The sequence below is a fragment of the Oncorhynchus masou genome, chromosome 12, assembly GCF_036934945.1.
Source record: "Oncorhynchus masou masou isolate Uvic2021 chromosome 12, UVic_Omas_1.1, whole genome shotgun sequence".
NCBI lineage: Eukaryota > Metazoa > Chordata > Actinopteri > Salmoniformes > Salmonidae > Oncorhynchus > Oncorhynchus masou.
In genome coordinates, this window is record NC_088223.1 from 22,260,557 (window position 1) to 22,278,201 (window position 17,645).

The window sequence follows — 17,645 nt, forward strand, 5'->3', positions numbered from 1 at the left end:
TTCAGTGGTTTAAGGCTATTTCTGGGTCTCAGTCTGTGTTGAGGGCTTATATGATACATTGTATGGATCGGGCAGTATTCGTCATGGGAGCCAATCCATTTCCCTCTGGTTACTACTGTAGATAGTGTGTACAAGCGTATACAGTAGAGAATATCATATACATCTAACACACCTGAATATGGAATGAAGAAAAGGACGACACTTTACAAAAGCAATTAGCCTTTTTTAATCTTACATTGCATTGGAAATGTACATAATAGATTCATACATGTTACAAATAATTTGTTCATAAAAATATATTTCTTTAAAAAAACTTTTTTTTAAATCACATTTTTTCTTATTTTTTATTTTTTTTAAATATATTTTCAATGCATTTAACATAGGAGTACGCAACTGTACGGTACTGCAAATCATATTTCGGCTTCCTAGAATTGTATGGGTTCTTTATTGCAGTCATTTTTATAGGAAAAGCTCAATTTCAAAATAGATTGAAAGGTTAAAAAAACATGTCACCTGATGAGTGGAAAGGAGCTGCGCTGTGTCACAAGACTGTGTCACAAGACTGTGTCAGTGTTTAGTGTTTGTTCAGAAACACATGAAGTCCTGTGAGGTGAAGGAGAAGGGGAATGAGACCATGAGATTATAATGAGAAAGACAGGAACAGGGGGATGAGGAGGAAGGAGCAGCAGACCTGGTTCCCATGGTTTTTGGTAGGCACTGTAAAAACCACCCACTAGGATACATAGAGTAATACAACAACAACAATTCAAAACAAAACCGTGACAAAAAAAGTGCAATATAATGAAAAGTCACAATGAAAATGTTGTGCGGACGAGTAAAAATGCCAAATAATATTGAAAGGAACACAAATTCTGGAAAGATCGATCTCATTGGTTTGCAGTTGGCATGGCGATTGATGTCACTGTCAGTATGGAGTATCATCAAGTCAGATAGACTGATCTGGTCTGTCATAGGTGAGAATGATGCCAGAGGTGTCACTGGTGGAGCCCATTGATCCCTTTCCGTATTAATGTGTGATGAGGTCGTGGTACTGCTTTATCATAAAGGCACTGTAATGAATCACAGCTTGGAGACCTGGGGGACTGCAGTCACGGACACCAATTAGGACTGACTCAGGTCCAATGGGTGGCACTGGGCATTGATACGACACAGGAGGCAATTCATCTCATCTCGTGTTGAAAAATGCATCTGTTCTGCAATTTACATCAGACATTTGTGATCAGAAACAAAATACAAATAAAGATGGGTCCATTGCACATTATTTCAACAAAGTTCTATCGCTCTGTTGTACAGACAGATGAAGGGATGAATACAGTATGAAATTCGATCGTTAAACCTACTGGGATGATGTTTGATTCTGCTCTGCTCTTCTGTCGATGTTGGATGGATTTTGTTCCATGATGTAGTCCCCCAGAACTTTCAAATGACCGCAAGCAGTACCGATATTGTCTTCAGACTAAGTGTAACAATTCCACATTTAGTACAAATTAAATGACACTCATTTAAAATAAGTTTTAATTTGCAGACTTTAAGATCTCAATACTGACATTCCTTATTTAAGTCAGAATGAAGATGACTGTAAAGGCTAATAACGTTACCAAAGTATGATCCGAAATGGAAAATAAGAGTTAAATATTCCAGAAAACCTTTCTATTCACATCACACAGTTAACATCAATACTTCAAACACTTCTGATTGCCACAGTGGAAAAAAACACCGAATATGGGACTGAAGCTGAAGGAGAGGGAGTCACGGTCAAAACCGTGACCGTTGTAAAAAACGGTTTAACATTTAAAAAATTAACCAAAAAATACCTTTGTGTGTTTGACGATGTGAACAGCATATTCTGAAATATCTTTTTTTCTTCTCTTTTCTATAAACTCTTCATATAATCTCTCTCCCTTTGGCCCCTCCCACGTGGTAATATATAATACAAAAATATAGGTGGTGAATGCTCCTCCTATATATGCAAGAAGAAGATTTACAGATCCTTTTCACTTTATATAAAAGACCCAATCGACTGTGAAGAAGCACTCGCAGAGTGCAATATAATAAGGTAGCGTAAGAACTCTCCAGGCAACTCGCCGACCACCGTGAAGATTTGAGTTTTCATGTTTCTCAGTTCTCAGTTCAGTCTTCTAAAACGTGATGTTGGTCTGGTCTCCCAGTGAGTGTCCTTCTCGACACACATGACCCAGTCAAGGTTCCTGAAGAGTGTGCTTTATGTACCAGAGGAACGGTTCCTTGTTCCTCTGTTCGTCTCCTCAAAAATGTCTGACACGCCTCTATTGGAGTGTCTCCATCGCTATCTCCAGTCTCGATCTAAACAAAATCAGCTTGTTTCGCAAAAGCATTTTTCTTGTTCTTTTTTTTTTACCTTGATATAAAATAAGAAAAACATGATGCAGTTTTTGCGGTAGCGGTCGCCAAGCGGACTTCATTATACCATTGTGCAGACTGTGTTCAGGTTGGGGTCAAACCGGACAGCTTTGCCTTCCACCGACTTGGCGCTGGTGTTGTACATGGGGTTCTCGAAGGCTGCCTGGCCGTTGTTGTTCTCGTGGACGGAGCAGCCTGTGTACTGGGTTTTAGGAGTAGTCCTAGAGAAGGACAAATACATGGTAGTAGAACAAGAGTCAATATAATTCAACATGTAGCCTATCTAATATGTACTGGGTTTTAGGAGTAGTCCTAGAGAAGGACAAATACATGGTAGTAGAACAAGAGTCAGTATAATTCAACATGTAGCCTATCTAATATGTACTGGGTTTAAAGAGAAGTCCTAGAGAAGGACAAATACATGGTAGTAGAACAAGAGTCAGTATAATTCAACATGTAGCCTATCTAATATGTACTGGGTTTAAAGAGAAGTCCTAGAGAAGGACAAATACATGGTAGTAGAACAAGAGTCAGTATAATTCAACATGTAGCCTATCTAATATGTACTGGGTTTAAAGAGAAGTCCTGTGGAGGAACACAGCAATGGTTTATGGTTTTATATGTGAATAACAGCAACCCGTATGTCAAACTAATTCTATGGATCACGTGTCAAACTCATTCCACGGAGGGCCGAGTGTCTGCGGGTTTTTGCTCCTCCCTTGTACTTGATTCATGAATTAAGGTCACTAATTAGTGTGGAACTCTCCTCACCTGGTTGTCTAGGTCTTAATTGAAAGGAAAAAACTAAAACCCGCAAACACTAGGTCCTCCATGGAGTTTGACACCTCTGCTATAGATCCTGACACAGTAGCACAGTATAGATGGAGGATCTTCGTTTGAGCCAGTTTATTACAGTAGAAAGGTAATCCTGCGGCAACAAGAAATGCTAATTATTTTGTGGATTATAATTGATGGACATTTTTGTAGGGGTTGAGACATTTTTCGTAAGGAAAAATCAAGTCAAGTGGAAATTAAAATCTTCAGAAGCCTTTTTAAACCTCAAATACACTACAGGTTTAAAATGTCCTGCATTGCAGGAAAGTTATACTGCAACAGGGTCATCAACTTAAGACCCTACATCTGTATGTGGCCTTTACTGTGAATTTAGCCCACAGTATAAAAATAGCTGGTGGTGGGTTGCTACACTTACCTCTGTTTGTAAAGATAAAACCCGAAGCCTGCAAATATCAGGGCGAAAAAAGGCACAAGGATTGCTATGGCCACAGAGCTACTGTTTGTACCATGAGGTGGGTTGGATGAGTTATTACTCTCTGACATGTTCAGACCTGTGTGGGAGAGGAGACATGGGAACAACATTAGTATTCTCACACTCACCTTTTGGCCTAAATCAAATATCCATTACAAACATGTTTATTTCTATATACTGAAATGCCACAATATTGTTGACATTGAGAAAGCTGATATAAAAAACAATGTGCTGATGTTTACCGAGCCTCTGAAGTCCAAATTGGCCGTAGTCTCTACCCTGTATGAAGCCTTGAAAGACGTAGGTGGCACCGTCAGGTTCTGCAGACACCTAGGGAGACAGATATGGTCAGTCAGTAAGTTAGTCATTCAGTCAGTGAGTGTGTCGGTCAGTCAGTGAGTCACTTATTTCTTTGAATGGCACTTTCACTATGGGGTTACGTTTTAAAGGAAAAATCTACATGTTCAGGACAGCATTTGAGGTCATTTTGTAATAAACATGAAGTAAAAATGTCCAACAAATGTCCATTGATATGTCTAACAAATGTCAATATCAACATTTTTTACACCGCATCAGATGGTTATTAAGATATGTAAGTCTGCTAAATGACTAACATGTAAATGTTTCAACTCCACAAATCCTTCCTGTTAGTAAATAATGGTAAACTTACAAAACCGTCCATGGACCACGTCTCCTCCTTGACCTTGCCCAGCGTGGTGTGACTGGACGTTTTCACATGGTACATCAGCAGCATCAACCGTGCTTCTTGGCTCTTATAGACACCTGCAGCACAACAGAACACAGGGGGACAAGAGGCTCAATGTGAGGCCAGGGTACAACACTGATATAACTGGTGGTACTCAGGGGAGACGATCACAGACAATGACCCCATGATGATGGTCTCCCTCGCTTATCTCACTGTCTGTCTATCTGTCTGTCTGGCTGGAAATTGAAAGCAGGTGATATGAACACTCATTGAGCCATATTCTTCAACCATGGAGCAATTTCCAGCAGTAGAACACTCATCAACTGTACTTCCTATTTTTAACTGCCTCCTGCAATTGAAGGCATAGAAAGGGAGCACCATATTAAGGCCTATCAGAGGTCCAGGCCCTTCGCTACCTCTGTAGCTCTGAACTGACTGATGTACACAGTGGTAGTAATAAGACACGTTCAATTAACACACCTAAACCATTTCCTGGCCTCTCTAAATGTAAAATAAGCTGTTATTAAAAACACAAAATGGCTACCTCCATCGCCTCAGTGTTATGATTACATTGTGATCCCTATATCTCCCAGACACGGTCATTTCTTCTCAATGAGTATGTGAATGAATAGTTCTTCATTCACCTGTCTAAGTCATAATTGGCGACGGCTGGGCAATTCCCAGTCCAATTTAAATGGAGAAGATTAATTAGATGATGTAAATGACATGTCAGCTGGGGCTAAAGGCATTCGTGGAGAAACGAGGGGGGTAAGAGCGAGGGGGAAGGAGCAAGGGGGGAAGGGGAAAAGGGACCTCGACACTCCGGATAATTATGGTAAATCCGTCAAAGATTTGTCAGATCGGATTAAAATGTCATTTAAGCGAAATGGGGGAGGGGTGGGGGGGTAGGTTTTACACGTCTGTTAGGCTATATAAATGAAGTACATTAAGGGACAGAATAATTTACATTTTAGGGATGTCTATGTGAAAACGAATATATAAAATAAATGAGTCATCAGGATCATCAGCCAGGTTGTTCAAGATTGACATCGGAATTGGAAGTCTATCCATTTCCTGAGAACATCGGGAAATGCCTTCAAAACCAGCCACGAGGGATAACAGTGAGCCCTATTACCACCAAGTAGCCTTGGGTTTTGCTCAGGCGTTGTGGACGGGGGTGGTGGATGGGGGTAATCAAATCAAACTTTGTGTGTCACATGCCCTGAATACAAGTGTAGATTTGACCGTGAAATGCTTAATTACAAGCCCTTAACCAACAGCAGTTCAAGAAGAGTTATGGACATATTTATCAAGTAGGCTAAAATAAAAAGTCATAATAAAAATGAACACAATAAGAATAACGATGCTATACACAGGCGGCACCGGAACCGAGTCAGTGTGTGGGGGTACAGGTTAGTTGAGGAAATTTGTACATGTAGGTAGGGGTGAAGTGACTATCAATAGATAATAAACAGCGAGTAGCAGCAGTGTACAAAAGGGAGGGGGTTGTCAATGTAAAATGTCCGGTGGTGTTTCTATTAATTGTTCAGCAGTCTTATGGCTTGGAGGTAGAAGCTGTTGAGGAGCCTTTTGGTCCTCGACTTGGCGCTCCGGTACCGCTTGCCGTGCGGTAGCAGAGAAAATAGTCTATAGCTTGGGTTACTGAAGTCTTTGACAATTTTATGGGCTATCCTCTGACACCACCTATTGTATAGGTCCTGTATGGCAGGAAGCTTGGCAGGAAGTGATGCACTGGGCTGTTCGCACTACCCTCTGTAGCGCCTTACAGTCAGATGCCGAGCAGTTGCCATACCAGGCGGTGATGCAACTGGTCAAGATGCTCTCGATGGTGCAGCTGTAGAACCTTTTTCTTTTACATTCAACTATGTAAAGAAAAAAGTATTTAATAAGAATATTTCATTCATTCAGATCTACGATGTGTTATTTTAGTGTTCCCTTTATGTTTTTGAGCGGTGTAGTTTATCAAGCCCTGCCACATCCGACGAGTGTCAGAGTCGGTGTAGTAGGATTCAATCTTAATCCTGTATTGACGCTTTGCTTGTTTGATGGTTTGTCTGAGGGCATGGCGGGATTTGCTGCTCCTTGAAAGCGGCAGCTCTAGCCTTTAGCTCGATGCGGATGTTGCCTGTAATCCATGGCTTCTGGTTGGGATATGTACGTACAGTCACTGTGGGGATGACATCGCCGATGCACTTATTTATGAAGCCGATGACTGAGGTGGTGTATTCCTCAATGCCATTGGATGAATCCCAGAACATATTCCAGTTTGTGCTAGCAAAACAGTCCTGTAGTGTAGCATCCACGTCATCTGACCACCTCCCTATTGAGCGAGTCACTGGTACTTCCTGGTTTAGTTTTTGCTTGTAAGCAGGAATCAGGAGGATAGAATTATGGTCAGATTTGCCAAATGGAGGGCGGGGGAGAGCTTTGTATGCATCTCTGTGTGTGGAGTAAAGGTGGTCTAGGATTTCTTATGTCTCTGGTTGCACATGTGGTAAAATTTGGTAAAACTGATTTAAGTTTGCCTGCATTAAAGTCCCCGGCTACTAGGAGCGTCGCTTCTGGTGGAGCATTTTCTTCTTTGCTTATGGCCTTATAGAGTTGGTTGAGAGCGGTCTTAGTGCCAGCTTCGTTCTGTGGTGGTAAATTGACGGCTACAAATAATATAGATGAGAACTCTCTTGGTAGATAGTGTGGCTACAGCTTATCATAAGGTACTTTACCTCAGGTGAGCAATACCTCGAGACTTCTTTAATATTAGACATCGCGCACCAGCTGTTATTGACAAATAGACACACACCCTCACCCCTCGTCTTACCAAAGGTGGCGTCTCTGTTCTGCCGGTGCATGGAAAATCCGGCTAGCTCTATATTGTCCGTATCGTCGTTCAGCCACATCTCGGTACCATAAGATGGTACAGTTTTTGATATCCTGTTGGTAGGATAATCTTAATCGTAGGTCATCATTTTTATTTTCCAATGATTGCAGGTTGGCAAAAAGAACGGAAGGCAGTGGGAGTTTACTCTCTCGCCTACGAATTTTCAGAAGGCTGCCCGATCTGCGGCCCCTTTTCCTGCATCTTTTCTTCACGCAAAAGGCTTGGATCTGGGCCTGTTCCAGTGAAAGCAGGATATTCTTCTCGTCAGACTCGTTAAAGGAAAAAAGTTTATTCTGGTCCGTGGTGAGTAATCGCTGTTCTGATGTCCAGAAGTTATTTTCGGTCATAAGAGCAACATTATGTACACAATACATTAAGTTAATCCCATGACCCCGGATGATTGATCCCAGTTGTGGAGATTGGTTTTACATTTTTTGTTTTAACCCTATCCCAAACCTTAACCCCTACCGTAACCATTTGGAATGACTGCCTAAACTTCATGTTTCAACCTTATTCAAAACCTTAACCCTTAACTTCTAAATTTGACATTTGGATAAATTGAACCATACAGAGCAGCAGGAGCAATAGTAACAATTCAAAATGTGATGTTTGGAGAATGTGAATGAATGTCTAATGTCTAATTCATAACGCATCACCTCAAAACACCTTCTCAGATCAGACAGACCATGAATGCCCATTTTGAATGTTCGCAAATGTCCTCCACACAGGCAAATAAACTACTTAATTGAATTTCCCACTAAGTAGATACAGTCTGAAATGGATACCATCTGACATTAAGACCCTCCCACTCAAACGATGTCATCTATGTTTAGTAACACTCAAGTCTAGTCATATGCACATACTTGGGGAGAGAAACACCACATCTGGAACGCCAGCTCCATTCTACTCCAGTGGTACATGACATTTTTTACAACACTAGATGTTGCTGGGGTAATACATAACTGTGTGTGTGTGTGTGTGTTCAAGGAGTGGCTCAACACCTTCCCTAGCATCAACCTCTCTGTGTAATATGTAGTGAAATTGGGACGACGTACCTGAAAGCAGCAGTTCCATGTTGCTATTGGTCAAGGTGACGTTAACCCTTCCCGTGGTGGAATTAAAGCTTGTGATACTCAGAGTCATTGGTTGTTTTCTTCCCTTGTAGTTGTATGAACCCTTCCAGATATAGTTAGGAGCAAAGACGTCATCAGGAACTGAAACAGGGCATAGAAAATATTGATTATTAGAGGACCTTGGTTGTGCCTGAGGTTGGTTGAGCGGTTAAACCGACTGACCTCTGCAAACCCTGCCTACATGGGATCGAATCCCGGCCCCAACGGTCTTCACACTGTCTTCCCTTTATGCATCTCCCTGTTCATTTCTATCCATCGTTTCAATAAAACTTTTAAAAGTTTGGGGAAAGAGAGAATAAGAGGACCTTGGTTGAGTAAAACAAATATCTTGAAATATACTACGACTTTACATCCCACCAGAAAATAAACTACACTTTGGAGGTAAATTAAAATATGTGAACTATCCCTTTAAATCCATACTGACCAGATATTGAGTGTCTGGCCGAATGGCCGCATCACTCATCTCAAACCCCTAAACTAATGCAAAGTTGAGGCCAACACTTATTAATACAGATCGATATATAGTGTGTGTCCTTGCACAGGGGTTGTTAAGTCACCGCTACACATGTATCCTCTGTATAACCTTCTATAAGTCTGTTTGATTCATGATTGATCAAATCGACAGTACTACTAGTGTTCACAGACACAGGCAGGGCCCCTGAGCTTTCACCCTCAGAGTATATCAAACTTGTAAATGACCTCCAAGCTTTTCAAAAACTTACTCCCTCTCCAAGTTTATCAATGTTAAACTTGTTATGAAGGCAGTGGAAACTTTGCCATGGTTGAGCTGCTATCTCACGGCATCACGACAGATGACTCCATAAGAGAGAGAGAGAGAGAGAGAGAGAGAGAGAGAGAGACATAGAGAGACAGAGAGGGAGAGACTGCCAGGCTGTGCTGCCCGGACATTTTATCGTCAAACTCACTCTCTCCATTCTTCATTAACTTCTCGTCCCTCAAGAGGGGCACTCAAGAATGCATTAAGGATACCAGTCCTTCTGAGGTGCTATTAGCGAAGCCGTCGAGCCAAATGAAGTTGTTCATATTCACTCTGTTGTGATTACGGATCTGACCCGCTGTTAACTAGCGCATGTAATACTCTAGACAAGTACAGTCAGAGTAGTCTTTTGTTATGGAATCAGAACACTGCTCTGATGATGCTACTGTAATGGGCTGTGTGTGTGTGTGTGTGTGGGGGAGGGGGGGGGGGGCACTGTAATGATGTGCGTGTGTGTGTGTGTGTGTGTGTGTGTGGAGGGGGCTACTGTAATGTTGTACGTGGTGCGTGTGTGTGTGTGTGTGGGGGGGGGGGGGGGGGCTACTGTAATGATGTGCGCGTGTGTGTCGTGATAGCATTTCAGTTAGGCACTCACCATTCAGCTTGGGACTGGGTGTCCCTGCCACTGGCTTGATGGGCTTCTCTGAGAGTTTGGACCCAGCTGAGGGGATGGGAGACAAGAACAGCATTAGTAGTACTACCACATAGTTCACCTCAACTTCCCCACGTGGGACTTCTAATCATGAATTAATGTGCTTCAGCACCCCACATCAAGAGATAATGCAACTGACTCATTGATGGCGAATCCTCAATTCTATGCGTGGTAATAGCATAGCCATATATTTAGAATGTGTAAATGTATGGCTCTGGATAATATTCCTAAATAAAACACGTACGGTGTGTTCTGTGATTATAAAAGTCAAGTATGGAATCTTCTGCTAGTTATAGTAAATCAAATCAAATCATAGTTTTTTTGTCATATGCATGTGATACAGCGATGTGCACACAGTACAATGACATGCTTACTTGCAAGCTCTTCTCTTATGACAATTGCTAATAAAAGGTATAGAAAGGTGTACAAAGTAAGAAACACAGAAATAAGCACGCATGTGGTAATGCAGTAGAATGAGTTACGTGGCAGAGCCCCTCTACAGTTGACAGTGATGGTAAGTCACAGTGGTGGGGACAGGACTACTGCACAGGGCCAAATGACCAGTCCATCAAGGACAAGAAACCGATCCTGCGTCTCCAATGGTACCCCAGTCCTTATTTAGTGCACTACTTTTGGTCAAATTCAGTGTGCTAGATAGGGACTAGGGTGCCGTTGGAGACGCAGACAGAAGCCTGATCCTGTTTGTCCAGTGGCATGATAGAAGCTAGAATAACACAAGATGCCGCATGCTGCAGTGGTAGCAGAACAGCCTTGCACAGTGGGAACTTCTCCCACAGCATTGCATGTCTCTCCCATCTGTTTGTGTTTGTAATTACTCTGGGGCCTGAGGTGCACAGCTGCACAACGCAGCAGTGGCGAGGACTGTGTCTGCACGTGTGTGAAGTGTGCTCCGTACTATTGCAGCTGCAGTCATGACCTGCGGCACAAGAGAGCCTCTGTCCCATATCAGCATATGCCATGCTACACACACAAGCACGCAAACAAATGGCTAAGGTTAGCATTGGGAGAAAGTTAGGGGGAACTTCACCCTGGAGCCACACAGACACACACAAACAAACACACTGGCCATGTCGGCCTGTACCTCGACAAATGGGCATCTTCCCGGTCCAGGTACCGTCGGACTTGCAGATTCGGTGTTCCGAGCCCCCGGACAGGAAGAAGCCGGTCTGGCAGGAGTAGAGGAGGGTGTAGCCAAACCCTGGCAGATCCATCCCCATCACCTCCACATGGGACGGGCTCTCTGGCTGCTTACACGAGTGGGCTGGGAGGGGGGAAAGACAGGGGGGAGAGAGGGAGAAGGAGAGGGGGGAGAAGAGAGAGATTGGGAAAGGTAGGAAAAGAGAGAGAGAGAGAAAGGGGGGAGGCAGAGAGACGAGGGACAGAGAAAGAGAGACAAAAGGAGGAACAAAGAGAATAAGAGAGAGAGGTAGAGAAAGGGCAGAGATAAAGAGCGAGAGAGAGAGAGAGAGAGAAAGGGCAGATAGAGAGAGAGTGAGAGATGGGGCAGAGAGACAAAGGAGACAGAGAAAGAGAGAAAACGGAGGAACAAGGAGCAAATGAGAGAGGTGGAGAAAGAGCAGAGAGGGAGAGAGAGGGGGAGGGTTAGAGAGAGAAAGGAGACAGAGAAAGAGAAAAAATGAGGATCAAAGAGAATGAGAGAGAGAGGCAGAGTAATGGGACAGAGTGAGAGAGCGAGAGAGAGAGGGCAGAGAGAGTGAGGGCAGAAAGAGAGAGAGGAAGAAAAAATTAAAGCGACATACTGCTATGGCTCTTCTCACCATCTGCCCTTTATGGGGTCATCATCAAAGCTCTGTTGAATTCTTTTGTTTCCTTTTATATTGTTTTGCTGCACCTGTAAGTGACTGGATGCATGTACACTACGTCTGAACTGATTCACTGGCTTCTTAGAATACCCCCCCCCCCCACACACAATGCATTATGCACTATATAGACATCTGCTATGGCTGCACTGTGTGTGAATACGACTGGCTACTTTCTCAGGGATGGATGGTTGCATTCTACACAGTCTACAGAGATGGTCTGGAGTTGAGTTGAGCAACCCATAGAGGGTGAGACAGACACTGATGTGTTGTGGCAGACTGCACAGAGACAGAAAGAAGTGTGTGTGTACCTGTCAATGCCCCCCCAACCCATGAAAGATCAAACAGTAGGAGATGCTCAGTCATTCAGATAAGCCAGTGGACCACTATCATCCATCTTTGATCAAAAGGGACTGGGATTAGGTCTGTGGAGGGAGCAATGCTCCAACTAACCCACCAATGCTCTTTTATCTTTGGGTCTGTTTTGTTTGTGTGTGGAAGGTTTGTGTGTGTGTGCGTGTGTGTGTGGAAGGTTTGTGTGTGTGTGTGTGTGTGTGTGTGTGTGTGTGTGTGTGTGTGTGTGTGTGTGTGTGTGTGTGTGTGTGTGTGTGTGTGTGTGTGTGTGTGTGTGTGTGTGGGTCCAACATTGGAGGGGGTGGGGGAGTGAATCTTGTGGCAGATGAAAGATTGTTAGAGGTAATGGTGACTTATTTTGTGTTTGTTTTCTGAAATTCCAATATCAAAAAGACTATGAACATTAACGTTATATTACATTACACAGTATGAGTAATACTACAAATAGTGTACTATATTAATGTCACTTGTGTGACACTGGGTGTTGCCATTTCTTGATATTGAATCAGAAAATCAAACACTTGGCAGAATATAGGCTAATTACAAAAATAGTTAAATGTAGTTATGAGTGGAGATGCTTGGAGTGAATGAACTGCAATCTGTCGGCATAGATTGGGAGCCATCTGTCAGTGCTCTCTAAGTCAGCCTCGTAACAAACTGGTTTAATGGAGTTCGCTTTGACTCTATCTTCCCATGGCTGGGCAGACAGACGTGCAGAGAGTGCAGCCACCACCACCCACAGTGAAGAGAGAGAAAGAGAGAGTGCAGCCACCTCCACCCACAGGGAAGAGAGAGAGAAAGAGAGAGAGAGTGCAGCCACCTCCACCCACAGTGAAGAGAGAGAAAGAGAGAGAGAGTGCAGCCACCTCCACCCACAGTGAAGAGAGAGAGAGAAGAGAGAGAGTGCAGCCACCTCCACCCACAGTGAAGAGAGAGAAAAGAGAGAGAGAGTGCAGCCACCTCCACCCACAGTGAAAAGAGAGAGAAAGAGAGAGAGAGTGCAGCCACCACCACCCACAGTGAAGAGAGAGAAAGAGAGAGAGAGTGCAGCCACCTCCACCCACAGTGAAGAGAGAGAGAAAGAGAGAGAGAGTGCAGCCACCTCCACCCACAGTGAAAAGAGAGAGAAAGAGAGAGAGAGTGCAGCCACCTCCACCCACAGTGAAGAGAGAGAGAAAGAGAGAGAGAGTGCAGCCACCTCCACCCACAGTGAAGAGAGAGAGAGAGAGAGAGTGCAGCCACCTCCACCCACAGTGAAGAGAGAGAGAAAGAGAGAGAGAGTGCAGCCACCTCCACCCACAGTGAAGAGAGAGAAAGAGAGAGAGAGTGCAGCCACCTCCACCCACAGTGAAGAGAGAGAGAAAGAGAGTGCAGCCACCTCCACCCACAGTGAAGAGAGAGAAAGAGAGAGATAGTGCAGCCACCTCCACCCACAGTGAAAAGAGAGAGAAAGAGAGAGAGAAAGAGAGAGAGAGAGTGCAGCCACCTCCACCCACAGTGAAAAGAGAGAGAAAGAGAGAGAGAGAGAGAGAAAGAGAGAGAGAGTGCAGCCACCTCCACCCACACATTTCTTATTCAATTTTATGCTGGAAATTATAGTCGTATTCATAACATTTTCTCATGCTATGCATTCATATCTACATTGCAGTAGGCTATACTTCCTTAAAGTATATAAACCATATTGTCACACCATTTCACACCATTACTACTAACACTGCTCCCAAGTGCTCTAAATTACTCCAACTACTACTACTCCAACTGCAACTGCTACTACGACTACAATTGAAGCTGCTACTACTACTACTACTATTGCCACTTATAGTACTCCAACTGCAACTTCTACTACCGCAGCTGCTACTAATGCTACTGCTACTACTGCTGCTACTACTACTACTACAACTACTACTGCTACTACTGCTACTTTCTACTGTTACTACTACTATAACTACTGCTACTACCACTACTACCGCTGCTACTACAACTACTACTGCTACTAATACTGCTACTACAACTGCAACTGCTACTACTGCTCTTACCACTGCTGCTACTATTGCTGCTACTTCAACTCCTGATCCTGCTGCTTCTACTACTCTTGCTACTGCTACTACTACTGTTGCTACTACTACTGCTGCTACGACTACTATTGCCGCTGCTAGAACTACTACTACTACTCCAACTGCTAGTACTACTACTGCTTTTACCACTGCTACTACTACTGTTGCTACTGCTACTTCAACTACTGATACTACTCATGCTACTGCTACTACTACAACTACTACTACTACTACTGCTGCTACTACTACTACTGCTATTACCACTGCTGCTACTACTGCTGCTACTGCTCCTGCTACTTCAACTACTGCTACTACTCTTGCTACTGCTACTGCTACTACTTCAACTGCTACTACTACTACTACCATTGCCACTGCTACTGCTACTACTACTTCTGCTGCTAATACTACTGCTGCTACAAGTTCTGCTGCTACTGCTATGACTGCTATTATTACTACTACTACTATTGCCGCAGTTACTACTACTACTTCTGCTGCTACTACTACTGCTACTACTACTACTACTGCAACTACTACTATTACTACTACAACTGCTACTACTGCTATTACCACTGCAACTACTACTGCTGCTACTGCTCCTGCTACTTCAACTACTGCTACTACTCTTGCTACTGCTACTGCTACTACTTCAACTGCTACTACTACATTTACATTACATTTAAGTCATTTGGCAGACGCTCTTATCCAGAGCGACTTACAAATTGGTGAATTCACCTTATGACCTTATGACATCCACTGCTACTACTACTACTACTACTACCACTACCATTGCCACTGCTACTGCTACTACAACTACTACTACTCCAACTGCACCTTCTACTACTGCAACTGCTACTACTGCTACTACCACTGCTACTACTACTACTATTCCAACTGCAACTTCTACTATTGCAACTGCTACTACTGCTACTACTACTACTGCTGCTGCTACTACTGCTTACATGACTACTACTACTGCAACTCCTACTACTACTCTTGCTACTGCTACTACTACTTCTGCTGCAACCACTACTGCTACTACAACTTCTACTGCTACCACATCTACTGCTAATGCTACCACATCTACTACTACTACTACTACTGCTACTGCTATGACTATTGCTACTGCTACTGCTACTGCTGCTCCTACTACTACATCTACTACTACTGCTACTGCTGCTACTACTACTGATACTACTACTGCTACGAATACGACTACTATTGCCGCTGCTACTGCTACTACTACTACTACTACTTATACTAATGAAACTGCTACTACTGCTGCAACTGCCACTACTGCTATTACTACTACTACTACTGCTACTACTACTCCAAATGCAACTGCTACTACTGCTATTACCACTGCTATTACTACTAATAATACTGCTACTACTACTACTACTAATACTGCTACTATTACTCCAAATGCAACTGCTACTACTGCTATTACCACCGCTACTACTACTACTACTACTGCTCCTGCTCCTACTTCTACTGCTACCACTGCTACTACAACTACTACTACTACTCCAACTGCACCTTCTACTACTGCAACTGCTACTATTGCTACTACTACTACTGCTACCACTGCTACTGCAACTTCTACTACTGCTTCTACTACTGCATCTGCTACTACTGCTACTACTGCTACCACTGCTACCACTGATACTACTACTGCAACTGCTACTACTGCTACTGCTACTGCTGCTACTGCTATTACTACTACTCCAAATGCAACTGCTACTACTGCTATTACCACTGATAATACTACTACTTCTACTGCTTCTACTACTCTTGCTACTGCTACTACAACGTCTGCTGCTACTGCTACTGCTACTACATCTACTACTGCTACTACTACTACTACTACTGATGCTATGACTATGACTACTACTTCTGCTGCTACTACTACAACTATTGCCGTTGCTACTACTATTACTACTACCGCTACTACTACTACTACTGCTACTATTGCCACTTGCCACTGCTACTACTACTATTACTACTACTCCAACTGCAACCTCTACTACTGCATCTGCTACTACTACTACTATGACTACTACTACTGCTACTGCTACTACTACTCCAACTGCAACTACTACTACTGCTATTACCACTGCCAATACTACTGCTGCTATTGCTCCTGCTACTTCAACTACTGCTACTACAACTTCTGCTGCTACTGCTACTGCTGCTACTACTACTGCTACCAGTACTGCTGCTGTGACTACGACTACTACTTATGCTGCTACTAATAGTGCTACTACTACTGCTACTGCTACTACTACTACTAGTACTACTACTACTTATGCTGCTACTACTACTGCTACCACTACCACTTCTGCTACTGCTACGACTATGACTACGACTTATGCTGCTACTATTACTGCTACTATTAATGCTACTGCTACTACTACTACTACTACTGCTACTACTACTGCTACTACTACTACTACTACTACTACTTATGCTGCTACTATTACTGCTACTATTAATGCTACTGCTACTACTACTACTACTACTACTGCTACTACTACTGCTACTACTACTACTACTACTACTACTACTACTACTAGTAGTACTACTACTACTACTACTTATGCTGCTACTACTACTGCTACCACTACTACTTCTGCTGCTCCTGCTACTACTACTACTACTGCTACTACTACTGCTACTACTACTACTTCTGCTACTACTACTTCTGCTACTACTACTGCTACTACTACTCCTACAACTACTACGACTGCTACTACTACTGCTACTACTACTCCTACAACTACTACGACTGCTACTACTACCTCTTCTGCTGCTACTGCTACTATTATGTGCTATATTCTTGACAGTCAGTGATGCTGTCATTCGAAGCTGTGACTGTGTGAGAAACATAACAACACACAGTGACTTGGTTGGTAAAGTCACCCCTGTTCTGCCAACTGGCTTGACATACTCCCAGCCTACCTTGCTCTGTGAATCTTTAACAGTGTCAGTCTACTGGTCAGAGACCGAGAACATGGAGGGAGGTGGAGGGGTGAGTGCTTGGCCATGGTGTGACGCAAGAGTAAAGTGTGTGTGTGTACTGTATGTGTGTGTGTGGTGATGGGTGGAGAGAGGGAGACCGGCTGTATGGGGAGATAAGACTAGGGCCTGCCTTCCTCTCCTCCCTGGGATAGGTGACACAAAGAGAGAGAGAGAGAGACTAAGTAAGAGAAAGAGAGAGAGAGACCGATACAGAGAGAGACTAAGTGAGAGAAAGGACAGCACCACCATCCTCTCTTTACCCGCCATCTCACCCCACCTGACCCAGCCTCACCCTATCCCCATGGAGGTAGCTGAGTGGGTAAGACTACCCTGAGGGTGACTGACGATCTGCATGAAATAGGATCAGTGTGTGGATGGCAGTGTCCCAAATGGCATCCTATCCCCTATATAGTGCACTACTTTTGGTTATAGGGTCACACACTGCCAAGCTTCATAGTCATATTTAATAACGGCCGCTTTGAAAATGAATGAACATTATTTGAAACATAGAGGGTTATTTTCTTCTCTCAGTCACAGCAGGTG

General features: G+C 43.4%; 1 protein-coding gene across 1 annotated transcript in view; it reads right to left on the minus strand.

The window, feature by feature from the left end:
• Nucleotides 1-208: 208 nt before the first annotated feature.
• Nucleotides 209-17,645, minus strand: part of LOC135549698 (CUB and sushi domain-containing protein 3-like) — a gene marked incomplete at its 5' end in the record, with an annotated part of 323,045 nt that continues 305,608 nt past the window's right edge. Inside the window, 7 exons of the mRNA XM_064979922.1 lie at nt 209-2,621; nt 3,611-3,746; nt 3,910-3,997; nt 4,338-4,450; nt 8,328-8,486; nt 9,779-9,844; nt 10,938-11,117. Of these exons, the coding sequence (XP_064835994.1) occupies nt 2,462-2,621; nt 3,611-3,746; nt 3,910-3,997; nt 4,338-4,450; nt 8,328-8,486; nt 9,779-9,844; nt 10,938-11,117 (902 nt within the window). The remainder of the gene's footprint in view (nt 2,622-3,610; nt 3,747-3,909; nt 3,998-4,337; nt 4,451-8,327; nt 8,487-9,778; nt 9,845-10,937; nt 11,118-17,645) is intronic.